Genomic DNA, 13,611 nt, shown 5'->3' on the forward strand with positions numbered 1-13,611 from the left:
ATTCTGCCATCATATTCAGGCTACTTCCACAGACAGGAGAAGGATCACAAAGTCTGCTGGGCCACCAGGAACGACGTCAGCTTCTGCCTCATTGGGAAACAGTGAGGGCTGAATGCAGTCCTGCTGTGGCACTTCCCAGAAGGGTTGTCTGGGAAAAAACCCAACAGCCTTCATGGAAACTGCTTTTGAAAGAAAACAAAAGAAATATTCTCTCCTCACACCTCAGCTCCCTTTGCAACACTGCCAGGGTGCTCCTTCCCTGGTCATAGAAACACTCTTCCTCATGGCAGCCAACTTCCTCGCAGGAGAGATGTGCCTGTGGCACAAACCCTGGCTTGTCATGTGCTGCTGCTCAGGAGGACACAACCAAAGAGGAGCCTTTGCTGCAGAAAGGCCCCTGATTCCTGGCCTGTAGGGCTCGTCCACATAGGGAAATCATACCAAAAACAGACCACCCTGAGACTGCTCCAGAAGGTATCTCCTGAAAGGAGGTTGTAGCGAGGTGGGAGTTAGTCTCTTCTCTCAAGAAAGAAAGAACAGCAAAAGAGGAAATGGGCTCAAGTTGCCCCAGGGAAGGCTGAGATTGGAGCTGAGGCAGAACTGTTTCCCTGAGAGGGGTGTCAGTCACCCCTGTGCCAGGCTGCCCAGGGAGCTGAGGGAGTGCCCAGCCCTGGAGGAATCCCAAAGCCGTGGAGCTGAGGTGCTGAGGGCCGTGGGTCAGTGCTGGGCTGGGCAGGGTGAGGGGAGGGCTGAGACTGCAGCAGCTTCAAAGGCTTTTCCAACCAAAATGATTTGGTGATTCTATGAAAGTAGCAGAAAATATCCTGGATGTGACTGAGAGTAAATCCACTCACAGGGATTCATTGCAGTCTGTGATTTTAGAAGCAAAAGGGGAATTGAAGCTCATTACCAGAGTAATTAGCTGTTGACATCCATAATGTACTTTTCATCATGCAGCAGCAGCAGCAGCACAATCCATCCTGCAAAGCCTTGCAGCATATTCTGTCCCTAAAGAGAAAAACTTACATTTTAGGCTGGTGGCTAATAATTTCCTTGCTTTGCTTAAATGTCATCTGTCTGTGCTGGGGTCTAACAGTGCTGGTCATCTTGTTGGATATAATTAAAGCCCACCTTCCTCACTGTCTTGGATTTTGTGTGAGGCCAACAGAGAGTGCAACATCCAGACCCCTCTTCAAGCCCACAGTGTAGTGAAGTGGCCACAGTGGCTCTCCCAAAGTCACTGGGTCTGATTTCTGACAGTTATTGGCTGAGAGACCCTCCCCACGATTGCTGTGGTTCCATGCCTCACCTCTGCCTGAACCCTGTGCCCATGCAGAGCAGCATCCACACACAGGGGGATTCTCAGGTTTTATTAGTCCTACGGGAATGTATGTGACTTGACAATTCTCCTGCTACGGAATAGACAATGGATCCCTTTCTGGCAGGTGCAGTGTTCCCAGGAGAGAGAGGAATATTCCAAAGTGACTTAACTGGGCAATGCCATGGGTACGTGTAGACTCACGACAGTGCTATAAATGATCTGGACTGAGGTGTTTTCAGAGCAGCAGTTCATGATCCAATGCAATGCTGTATTAGCAGAGACAAAATGGAGCTGCCACAGAAAGACTCATAGCTTTTGGCAGTAGATTTTGAACTTGGGTGTCTAAATGTACCTCTTGAAATCCCAGTTTAGTCAACTGGGCAAACGTGGGCTGAGAATTGGCAGCTCCATTGCGCATCAGCCTTGCATTTTCACTCCTGTTTTTCTTTTTTGGGTTGCACAGAGTCTGCACTGAGTAGCCCAGGGGGACAGTGGGTTGCACACTGCAGAGATTCAGTTCACAGGATTGTCAAGTGGCAAGGAGCATCGAGTCCAACTTGCTGCTCCTTGCAGGACCAACAAAAAATCAATCATGCATTGTCCACCCACTTAACAGTGACCCAACAGCTGCACCTGGTTGTCCTGGGGCTGCACCTCATTGCCTTTGCTTGTTGGGTGCAGTGAAAGCACCTTTCCCCACTGCCTTGGACTGTGTGTGAAGCCAATAGAGAAAACAACATCCAGATCCCTCCTGTTAGCCCACAGTGTAGTGAAGCGGCCACAGTGGCTCCCAAACTCACTAGGGCTGGTTTCTGTCAGTTACTGGCTGAGATCCTCCCCAGGAAACTCCTCCATTTTCTGAGATTGCCATGGGGCTGCACCTCATTGCCCAGCAAGGACAAGGGGTTTTTCAGGGCAGCAACAAGGAAGCCACCTGAGGGGAATGATGGGGCCCAAGGGCGGGTTGCCCATTCCTGTTGTCCTCTCAGCTGCAGGGAGTTGCCCGGGCAGGATGAGGTCACAGAGCCCCCTGGCAACGCTCCCTGGGCCTGTGTAACTATATCCCTGACAGGGCCACATTGAGCTGCCACTGAGCCCACAGCACACGGTGAGGAGCAGACCCCAGGCACCCCCAGCCCCCCGGGCTGAGCCAGGCTGGGAGCAGCAGGCATGGGATGGGGCAGGGGAAGGGCACGGCTCTGCAACACGGCAGCTGCCTCCAGCTGCCATAGGGACTTTCTGTGCCAGGGGCTGAGCCCTAGACCCACATAAGAGCTTCATCCCCGGCTCAGCAGACCCACCTGGCTGTTTGCCCTCAGCTGGGCTGTGCTGGGTCCATTTGGTTGCCCTCTGCTCGGAAGGGGCTGAGAACCTCCACCTGCAAAGAGCAACAGCCCCCACAGTGCCGGAGGCAGCTCTTGGGAGCTCAATCTTCCCATCTGCCCTTTCCTTGCAGGGTTGCTGCAAGGCTGCTGGTTAGAAGATACTCTGACAAGATTGTGGGATCTCTCCCTTCCAAGTGTCAGGTGAGATCCAGACTGTTTTTCTGCTTTTGAGCTCAAGAGGTGGCTGTTGTGGATGGGGGTGAGTTGGTCAGCTGTGGGCCGAGTCCTGCAAAGCTCAGCTCCCCTGCAGAGTCCTCAGCCCAAGTGCAAGTGAAGAGGGAGAGGATGAGGATGGAGTCCCTGGCCCACAACTAGTGCTGGGCTGGGAGTGGCCGTGTGTCCACAGCCCCTGGGGCTGGCAGTGGAGCTGGATCCCAACCCCACAGTCCAACCCCAGCTTAGGAAAAGGCTTGGGATGCAGTGGGAAGGGATTTGCTTCCACGGGCTTTAGCGCAGGCCATGTGTGGGTGCCGTGAGCATCCCTGTCTGTGCTCTCAGGTGTTGCTGTCAGACCAGTGCAGGAGCTGACTGAGGGGGGTTGTCTTCTCCCATCTCCTCTGTGCAGGACACGTTCCTGACAAGCGGTGCTGAAGGATGGACTGGCTTGGCTGTCCCCTAACAGCCTTCTCCACTCACCACAAGTCATCTCCTGACCACTTTCTGCCTGCCATTGACCCCATGGCTTCAAGCCACAGGAACCATGCTGCTCACTGCTCTGTGCCGCAGAGCAACGGCCTGCCCTGGATGCCCAGAGCTTACTACAAAGCCGCTACCACCCACCCCACTCTGGCTCCCTTGTCTGGCCCAGACCTGAGCCCCATCGAGATGCTGCCTTCTATGTGCAACAGAAGGGCAATTTTCACCCGCTACAGCCCCAACGACTGGTCTTGCTCCAACCAGAGCAACTACCGAGAGGCACAGATGTGCAGGCGCAAGGCGGAGCTGCTGACGGCCGATAGCTCCCGCCTGGTGCGGGACAAACACCAACAGACCTGCCAGACCCAGGCAGACAACAGCAAGAAGCTGGGGCAGCGACTCAGAGACATCCAGTTTTGGAGGGTGCAGCTCTGCCGTGAGCTGGAAGAGATGATGAAGGAGAGCGATGCCCTGGCAGAGACAAAGGCACGGCTGGAGAGAGCTCTGGCCGAGGCAGAGGTCTCCCTCCAGGTGAGCACCCTGTGCGTGGGCTGCAAGCTGCTCCCTCCTGGGCCTTTCCTGCTGCTGCTGGCCCTGGTCCCTGTCTCTGTGCCCACCTCTCGTTTCTTGGCTGCCGCGTCCGGAGCTGGGGAGCATCCCTGCGGGAAGCACTGCAGTCGGCACTGACAGCATCTTCCCAACAGGTTGCTCAGGAGTGCCTCCTGCATAGGGAGAAGAGGATGGGCATCGACCTTGTCCATGACGAGGTGGAGAAGCAGCTTGTAACAGTAAGTCTGGACACAGATCCTGCCTCCCAGTTGAGGTCAGCAGAGGTGTGAGCCGTGACGCTGGAGCGTGGCCTCTGATGGGTTGTGCTTTGCCTCTCTCTGCCCAGGAAGTGGACGTCATCCGAGCCTGCCTGGAGAGGATGCAACTGTCCCTGAAGAAGGCAAAGGCCCAGCTGCTGTAAGGAGGAGCCCCGTATCTCCCTGGGGAGCAGGCAGTGAGGCTGGTGGGAGCACAGAGCTGCCTGGGAGGGAGGGAGGGAGGGAGGGAAGGAGCTGCAGGGCCGTGGGACGGGGAGGAGACCTTCCCACCCACACATGCCCTCCGCGGCTGTCCCTGTGTGTTGAAGGAACAACCGGGCGGCCCAGCAGGAGCTGGAGAAGGACCTGTCCAACAAGCAGGTGGCCCAGCGCATCGACGGCAAGTGCCACCAGCTGATGAACCACTCCGATGGCATCGGCTCCTACCACGGGGTGCAGCGGGTGGACGCCACGTGAGTGCCCAGGGGCAGCGCTGGCCATCGTGGGGTGCTGGGGGCCGCCCCTGGCAGGGAGCTGCTGTTCCCTGGGAAAAGGCCCCTGGGGAAGACTGTGTCTGTGCAGGGCCTGGCCCTCCCAGCACGGGCTGACTGTGAGCCTCTCCTCTTCCCCCCACCAGTATCTCGGTGCCGCAGTCATGGGCCAAGTTCAGCGACGACAACATCCTGCTGTCGCAGAGAGAGCGGGCAGCCTCTGCCCAGCTGCGGGGCTCCATCGAGAACCTGATGGAGGTGACGGCCAATGAGATATGGAGCCAGTTCAACAGGGTGAACGTGGCCTTCACCAAGCGCATCGCCCAGACGGACGATGCCAAGAACAAGATTCAGGCCCACCTGGCCAAGGTAGCTCAACCCCTCGCTGTGTGTGTGGCAAGTTGTGGTCCCTGGGCGACACATTTCCAGTCTCTGCCTGTGCTTCTCTGTCATGCCAGACGCTGAAGGAAATCTTCCGCATGGAGATGACCATCGAAGGGCTCCGCAAAGCCATCAAGGACAAAGAGGCCCCGCTGAAAGTGGCTCAGAGCCGCCTGGACGAGCGCACGCGGAGGCCACAGATGGAGCTGTGCCGGGACCCTGCTCAGCTGCGGTAAGGCAGCAGCACCAGGCCCGCGGCCCTCGAGGACTCGCTGGGGGTGGCCCTCGGGAGCAGCGCTGCACAAGGGAGCACGGGGGCTTTTCCTGCACAGGCCTTCCCTCCGTGCACCCAAGGGGCCCCTCAGCAAGGCCAGCCCGTGGGGGTCTGTTGATGGGAGCTTGTTGCTGTTTTCCAGCCTGGTCAGGGAGGTGTATGAGATCGACGACACTGTGCAGAGCCTGCGGCGGCAGCTGCGAAAGGCCGAGGACAGCCTGCAGAGGCTGGTTCATACCAAGACTGCGCTGGAGCACGATCTGGCCATCAAGGTCAACTCGCTCTTCTTGGAGCAGGAGAAGTGCCTGGGGCTGCGCAAGACCTTCCCCAGCACCACGCGGCTGCTCGGCTACGTGTAGGCTGGGTCCGGCGGGCCTCAGCGCATCTGCTGTGGGAGCTGCTCCTAGTTAGGCCCAAGTGCGCTCCCAGTTTGGCCTTGATGTTTTTTTGTGTTACAATTAGATTCTGCTTTGTTCTCAAAGACCCGAGTAGGAATTAAACACTCGGTGTGTTACATGATCTACCTGGGTTTATCCTTCCTTTGGTTTTTCTCTTTCTGGTGTTGCTCTTTCATGGTGGTAGCTGAAAATACCCTGCATGGGACAGGAGGAAAGCACAAGGGGCAGGGACACTTGTTGTCAGAGTAATTAGCTGTTGACATCCATAGTTGTGTAGTAATACAGACGCAGCTCAAATCTCCTGCAAATCTTCACAGCACGTTCTCTTCCTGAAGACAAAAAGCTTCCGGTTTATGCTGATTTTTAATGATAATTTTCTCGCTTTTAAGAAGTTTTAAATGTGATTTAAGATTTCAGTGCTGAGTTTTTAAAAGAAGGAAGTGCTTTTGAGTATCTCATTGAAGATAAGGCTGTGGTGGGGGTGGGTGGGTTCCTAACTGGACCTCTTGCGTGTAGGTTGTTGGTGGAAGCACAAAAGTGTTTTGTAGATAAAGAAACAAATGAGACCTTCAGCCAGCACCCTGAGTGACATGGTGCCTGTGCTCTCGCTGCCAATCACAACTATTTTAACAAGCATTGGAAGAGATGAGTCTTTAATAAATCTGAGGTTCAGTGTGAAAGGTACTTTGTTAGTTGTCTCCTTAGACTCGTGTGGCACTGAGACACTCTTGAATCTTTTATCCCAAGCAGAGTGGAGCTCAGCCTAAAGCCTGTAGTCACCAAGAATCCCAGGGGAGCAGCTCAAGTCCCTTCTCTTCCCTCAGGTATTCAGGACATGGACCTCCCAGCCTAGTCTGGAGGCTCTCAGGACCTGAGACATCTTTTCTTTCTCATGGGCCCGGATGACTCCAGCTCCCTGCACAGGCCCACACTGACTCAATGGCCTTTCCTGCTGCCCAGGGCAGCCCTGAGAGCTGGAACCTGTGCTGAGGTCCAGCCTCAGCTTCTTGGTGGGATCTGTCGTCACAGCAGGAGCCCTGAAGAGGAAGCAATTGTCTTTTTAACATTTTTTTTTCCTAGCACATGCAGACTAAAAGTAAGTTCCCTCTACTGTGTGTCTCTCTTGGAGCCAGAGTCCATCGAACACAGCAGCCACCCTTTTTAAAGAGAAGGTAACAACCATAAGCAGGAGAAAACATCCAGTTCCATCTTACCTTTCTCCACATACCTCCCTTCCTAAGACAGGCCAATGACATGCTGAACTCACAGGGGCTTCCAGCACCCTCACCAGCCTCCAAGCTGCTTTGTGCTGTTGCTCCCTCTGTTCCTTCACTGAGGACTTTCACAAACCCTGGGATTTGGGCTGCTCTGTGGGTTTGATACCCTGCTCCAGATGGCTGATTTTCAGGCAGAGCTGCCTCTTCCCTTTTTTGAGAAACGGGCCCCATGAATTTGTCTGCAGACGAGCGCTGGGAAGTGGAGGCACCTACAGTCCTGTTCCCAACGGCTCATGCTTTTCAGTAACCTGAGCAGAGTCCTGGCAGCAGTGACAGCTTCGCATTCATTTCACTTCCACCTTCATTTCTGACTCACATGAAAAAAATCTCAGCTCTGCCTTCCCATGAGGATGCACCGGTGACAGTCAGCACCCAGCGTCTCCCACTTGCTCCAGTTTTGTTTTCAGAGCACCACAAACACTCCCCTCTCCCACTCGCCCGACTCCTTTAAGGCTTCTCCTGTGGCGTCGCAATTATCTGACTCTAAATTTAATCTAGCTCTCCTGCCCTCTCGATGCTGCTCTACACAGCCTTGGCAATGCATTTCTTTCCTCTATTTGAGCCATGACCAGAGGAATTTCAGTTGCAGCTTCTCTCGTTTCTTTCACAAATAGTTTCCACTTTCCTGCGGCAGATTTCCCAGACATCAGAGAATTCCCGGCTCAGCTCCCTTTGGGGTTTCATTCCCTCCACACTGGTTTTCTGTGAGTTGACAATATTGATGTTATTTCTTCTGGTCACTGATGCTCTAAAACTACCATCCCCTCCCCAAGCACTTTGATCATCTAATCCTGTGTGTGTGTCATGGTTTGACATGGAGCCATTTCTGGTATGGGGGCCGTAAACATGGCTCCTCTAAGAAGTTGCTCAAAACTCTCCCCAGCTCTGAGCCAGACCCACTGCTGGGGCTGAGCCAATGAGACACCTCCACCATCACTTTTTAAGAAGCAGCAGCTGGAAGAGGAGGGTTCTTTCTGTTCCTTCTTGCTTCTTTTCTGGCTGGTAGTGCAAGGAGTTGGAAGAGAGAAGCGACCATGCAGACGCCAAGGTCAGGGAAGGAAGAGAGGAGGAGGTGTGCTGGAGCAGAGACTCCCCTGCATCCTGCAGAGAGGACTCGTGAAGCTGAGATTTGTTTGCACTTCATTAAAGATCCTGCACTGGGGTAGTGACTATACCCAGAGCAGGCCGTGTCCCGAGGGAGGGGCCCTGTATCTGCAGAAACTGCAACCATGGCAAAGAATCCACACCAGAGAAGCTCACCGAGGACTGTGTCCCCTGTGAGGGACCCTGTATGGGCAGAAGCCGCAGCTGCTGGGAACAACCCACACCAGAGAAGTTGGTTCAGGACTGTGCCCTGGGGCAGGGACCCCGTATCGGAGCAGGGCAAGAATGTCAGTAATTGCCCCCATCTGTGAGAGACTGAGCTCATCCCCCACTCTCTGCCCCCTGAGCCGCTGAGGGGGAAGGAGGGAGAGATGTGGGGAGCAGTGAGCTGGGCCTGGGAAGAGAGGAGGGATGGGGGAGGCAGATCTTAAAGTGCTGGTTGGAACTTTCTCATCATCCTGCTCCCTTTTTGCTTTTTGTTCTGTTTCTTGTGGGTAGCAGAATAAACTTTCCTCCTTTCTCAGTTGAGCACTGGAGTCTGTTTTGCCTGGAACCGTAACTGGCAGCGAGCTCTCCCTGCCCTTGTCTCCATCCACAACAGCCTTGGTGATCTTTTTACTGCCATTTCACTGGGGCCTCTGCCATCCTCACGAGGGGGGGCAGTGAGCAAGAGACTGTCGTGGTGCTTCAGTTCTTGATGGACAAAACGGTTTTGCCCAGCCGGCAATAAGGAAAAACCCACCCCCTGGCTCCTCCCTGTCCCGGCAGAACGGGAGGGACCGGAGAACGGCGTGGGGGAGGGAAGCCCGTGTAGGTTGAAATAAGAACAGTTTAATGGAACAAAGTTCAAAACAAGTTGAGAAGAAAGAGTTATAGCAAAACTGAGGGAATTATACAAAAAGGACTGGCATGTGAGGCAGTTGCTCAGTACCCAGGACCCGGCCCGGCAGCCGAGAGCCGCGACTCTGGCAGAGCTCCTCCCGGCCAGCTCCGCACCGAGAGGCTGGGCATGAGGCAGGATGGGATCCAATATCTGCCCTCCAGCCCGGCTCAGCTGCCCAGGCTATACCCCTTCCTGCTTCCTCGAAGGAATTAACTCTATCCTACCCCAAAGCAGGACAGGGTGCTTCTGTTTGAGTCCTGTTTTCCCTCTCTCACAGTGTGTCCTGTGCATACCCCATGATGGGATTCGGCCCTGCCACAAATGTCCTGTGAAATGGGTCTTGAGAGAGGGGTTGGGGTGAAATGCCAAGAGACATGTAGCTTGTGGCAGATTCTCCTGCACAGGGATGGATTTGTCTCCTGTGCCTGGGCTGCTGGTGAGTAAAGCTGCTCGGTGCCACCACTGCAGAGCTGTTTTGGGGTTGCAGCTGAGCAGCCTGTGTCTCTGATGGATACCAGGTCCTGCCTGCTTGTCTGATCATAGAATCAGAATGGTAGGGCTGGAAGGGACCTCCAGAGATCATCTAGTCCAACCCCCCTGATGTGTGAGATGCCTTTGCTTTCATACCATTAAACGATTTGCTTCCTTAGATCACTTCTAAACAGGATCCTCAGCTGCCTTTCCTCACCAATGGGATGTTTCTTTTCCTCATATGCCTTTAGTCTGAAGAACCATTGTGGCTGCTTTTATTGCTGTTTACTGCTGGTTTATTGATGCCTTTATCAGCCAAGCTGCTGAGAAAGTTAGTGTGTGGAAATCCTTTCACATGCCACAGTTGTATTCCCACCCTCCTGCATCATTCCAATCAGCTCTGCAGAGATGGGTTTGTAAACTACTTGCTCACTGACTGGAGGGAGGAAAATGAATTAAAATGAATTGATAAAAGGAGGAGAGCCTTGCTTGAGCTAAGCCTCACATCAGTCCAGCTGAACACTCAAGGCCAGGCTATCATGAAGCTACTCAGCAGGAAGGCTTGGCTGTGTTTGCTGTCTAAGAAACAAAAAATCATTGAATGTCCTGCAGGAGTCTGATAGGAATGTAGGTGACATACAAGGTTGCCGAAAAACATGTTTACAGTATATTGCATAACTAATGCAGATTATTGTGCTTGAGAAAAGGAGAAATCCTGAAACAGCATCAGCAGACAGAAAAAAAACAAAGTCTTTACTATTATGAATGAATAAAAAGGTGGAGAAAACACTGGCAAAAGGCTAAGGGAAGTCTGCGCAGTGTAGGATCACCAAAGTGGCTGTTCTGCCTCAGACTGGTGTCCAGCAAATTTCTGATCCAGCCTCTGCCAGAGCCAAGGAAGAATTTCTTCCCTGTTGAGGTGAGGGAGCACTGGCAGGGGCTGCCCAGATGGGCTGTGGAGGCTCCTTGTCTGGGGACATTCCAACCCAGCTGGATGAGTCCCTGTGTGCCCTGCTCTAGGTGGTGCTGCTGTGGCAGGGGGGTTGCACTGGATGAGCTTTCCAGGTCCCTTCCAGCCCTTGAGATCCTTTGATTCTGAGAAAAGCAGCAGAACAAGGCAAGTACTCTGTGATCCTTTCCCAGTCTCTTTTCGCTGCTCCCAGCAATCAGTATCTCAAGGACTTCCTGAGCTGCCAGGACTGTCCTTGCATTTAATATCCCCCAATGGATTTGTTTCACATGGTCTTGTTCCAGTAGTTGTTTGAGCCAGTGCAGAGACACAGCATCTGCTGTGTCCCTTGGCAGGGAGCTGCAGGGAGCCAGGGCATCATCCTGCTCACAGCATCAAGTGGCCATGCTTGGAAGCCTAAAAATGGGGCCATATCTGGGACTGCTGAAGCCAACAGTGTAAAACTGAGTAACCTGGGCAAAAAAAAAGTGGCTAAAAATAGGTTTAGATCAGTATTTTCTGTAGGTTTAACATGGGAGCTTGCAGCAGGTCGGCTCCTTACGTGCTCTCAGCAGAAGATGAGACTGAATCACAGCTGCTAGAAATACCCGAGTATGTCCTGACACCGAGTTCTGTCCCAACTGGGAAGCCTGGGTGGTGGTTTTGGATGTTGGGGTCTGTGAGTAACTGTTGGTTTCATTAAGGCCAGTGCAGGGCTAACAAGATTATCAGGGGACAGGAACATCTAACTGAGGAGGAAAGGCTGCAGGATCCGAGGCTGTTCAGCCTGGAGATGAGAAGGCTGAGGGGGGCCCTTATCAATGCTGATCAATATCTAAAGGGCAGATGGAGAGGATGTGGCCAGTGTTTGTTGTGTGGCGGCCAGTGACAGGACAAAGGGTAACGAGCACATGATGGAACACAGGAAGCTCCAGTGGAACAGGAGGAGAAAGTCCTTTGGTGCTGAGGTGAGGGAGCCCTGGTCCAGGCTGCCCAGGGAGGGTGTGGAGGCTCCTTCTCAGGAGGTTTCCAACCCCACCTGGAGATGGACAAGGGGTGATGGGATGAAGCTGGAACACAAGAAGTTCCACTTAAACATAAGAAAAAACTATTTCCCTGTTCAGGTGAGGGAGTCCTGGCCCAGGCTGCCCAGAGGGGTTGTGGAGGCTCCTTCCTTGGAGCTCTTCAAGATCCACCTGGACACACTCCTGTGTGACCTTATCTAGGTGAACCTGGGGGTTGGACTGGATGATCTCTAAAGGTCCCTTCCAACCCCTGCCATTCTATGACTCTATGATTCCATTGCCCCTGATGGAGGGGAACCTGCTTTAGCAGGAGCTTGGTCTGAATGAGCTCTGCAGGGCCCTTCCAACCCTCACCATCCTGAGAGTCCATGTCTTTTCCCCTGTGTTTGTTCCCAGCCCCACATGAACTGTGGGCTGGTTGGTGATGGTGAACGTTTCTGCCTCTTCCCCTTTGCATTTCCAGTCCTCCTTTGCTAATGGTCTGAGTCACCAGGGTAGGGAACAGGACACACGTCCCTAAAATTGTGATGACAGAGCAAAATCTTGGGGTTAAACAAGTTCAACAACAAGAAGACATGGAGAGAAAAACTGTCTTTTTCTGTAGTTTAGAAATGCCTGTTTTAAGATCAGCTTCTTTCACCTGGCCTGGGGAAGGGGATGGTGAATGGTTGTGCTGGAACGATGGCAGCAGAGTCTGTGATGAGCTGGCCATCACTGGGCAGTGATGCTAGGTCAGGCAGTGATGCTGTGCTGGGCAGTGATGCTGGGCCAGGTAGTGATGCTGGGCCAGGTAGTGATGCTGTGTTGGGCAGTGATGCTGTGCTGGGCAGTGATGCTGGGCCAGGTAGTGATGCTGTGTTGGGCAGTGATGCTGGGTCAGGCAGTGATGCTGTGCAGGGCAGTGATGCTGGGTCAGACAGTGATGCTGGGTCAGGAAGTGATGCTGTGTTGAGCAGTGCTGCTGTGTCAGGCAGTGATGCTGTGCTGGGCAGTGATACTGTGCTGGGCAGTGATGCTGGGTCAGACAGTGATGCTGGGTCGGGCAGTGATGCTGGGCCAGGCAGTGCTGCTGTGTCAGGCAGTGATGCTGTGCTGGGCAGTGATGCTGGGTCAGACAGTGACGCTGGGTCGGGCAGTGATGCTGGGCCAGGCAGTGATGGTGTGTTGGGCAGTGATGCTGGGTCAGACAGTGATGCTGGGTCAGTAATGGTGGGTCAGACAGTGATTGATGCTGGGCAGTGATGCTGGGTCAGGCAGTGATGCTGGGTCAGTGATGGTGGGTCAGACAGTGATTGATGCTGGGCAGTGATGCTGGGTCAGGCAGCGATGCTGGGTCAGACAGTGATGCCATCTCTCCTGCAAAACCTCAAGGGCTCTGCTGTGATCATGCTCATTTTCTCACCTTCTCTCCTCCTCGCCTCCACAGTCACCATCCAGCACCTCAGGATGACAGAAGGCTTTGTCCCCAGTGCTGAGAGTGAACTGGCCATGCTCCCTAGAGCAGCTCCAACCCCCATCACAAGAGCTGCCATGACAGCACATGCTCAGCAGATGTTTTTCCAAAGCCCTGATGCATTTGGACAATGCACCTTTCCCAGAAGAGAAGTGTCTGAGGAGCACAGCAGTGATGTGCATTTCTCTCTGGGCTTCCTCCACCATTTCTAATCCATCACCCTCGGCCAGAACAGGCTTCATTACCTGCTTCTCTTTTCATTACGCTTCTCTTTTCCCTGATTTGAGTTTCAGCTATTTGTCCCATGTTTAAAAAGATGCTTTTGGCACCATTTTCAGGACTGGAGCTGAGGCAGTCTTGCTCTCCCACATTCACAGAGGCACTGGGGTGCAATATATGACCCCCACATTTCTTAGCTGCCTTCCTCTGCTGTGCATCTTCTCCCTCTGCTTTGAGGGAGCGGCCTGATAATTTATCCAGAGGCACAGCAGCTGAGATCTCAGCCCTCCAACCCCAAATCAGAAGGTGGTCTCTAACGGCAGGCTTGTTTGCACTCCCTGGAGGCAAGAGACTTCTCCGTGTCTGTGAAGCCCCGAGCATGGTGACTCGTCCTGCTCTGAAAGCAGTGCAGCAACCCACAGAGGCAAGACAGCCTGAAATAGCCTCATTAGCGAGGAATGTACTGACGGCGCTCCAGATGTTTCAGTCCTTTGGGGCTCCGGGGCTCCGCAGTCAGGGATGGCACTGACTCCAGACG

General features: G+C 53.7%; 1 protein-coding gene across 1 annotated transcript; it reads left to right on the forward strand.

Moving 5' to 3' along the window:
• The first annotated feature begins 3,300 nt into the window (after positions 1-3,300).
• LOC104556100 (tektin-3) lies at positions 3,301-6,043 on the forward strand. Its single transcript, XM_062010891.1, has 7 exons — positions 3,301-3,873; positions 4,047-4,130; positions 4,238-4,308; positions 4,478-4,621; positions 4,786-5,008; positions 5,098-5,252; positions 5,437-6,043. The coding sequence occupies exons 1-7, from the start codon at positions 3,301-3,303 to the stop codon at positions 5,651-5,653; spliced, it is 1,467 nt and encodes a 488-aa protein (XP_061866875.1). The 3' UTR covers positions 5,654-6,043.
• Positions 6,044-13,611: the final 7,568 nt, after the last annotated feature.

This window comes from Colius striatus, chromosome 18, assembly GCF_028858725.1.
Source record: "Colius striatus isolate bColStr4 chromosome 18, bColStr4.1.hap1, whole genome shotgun sequence".
In the NCBI taxonomy this organism is placed as follows: Eukaryota; Metazoa; Chordata; class Aves; order Coliiformes; family Coliidae; genus Colius; species Colius striatus.

What these genes read in the sequence shown, in the direction of transcription:
- LOC104556100 (XM_062010891.1), top strand. Translation starts at nt 3,301, where the DNA reads ATGGACTGGCTTGGCTGTCCCCTAACAGCCTTCTCCACTCACCACAAG. An exon ending in AAGGCAAAGGCCCAGCTGCT is followed by an intron (nt 4,309 to 4,477) that starts GTAAGGAGGAGC and finishes TGTGTGTTGAAG; the next exon opens with GAACAACCGGGCGGCCCAGC. An exon ending in TTCAGGCCCACCTGGCCAAG is followed by an intron (nt 5,009 to 5,097) that starts GTAGCTCAACCC and finishes CTGTCATGCCAG; the next exon opens with ACGCTGAAGGAAATCTTCCG.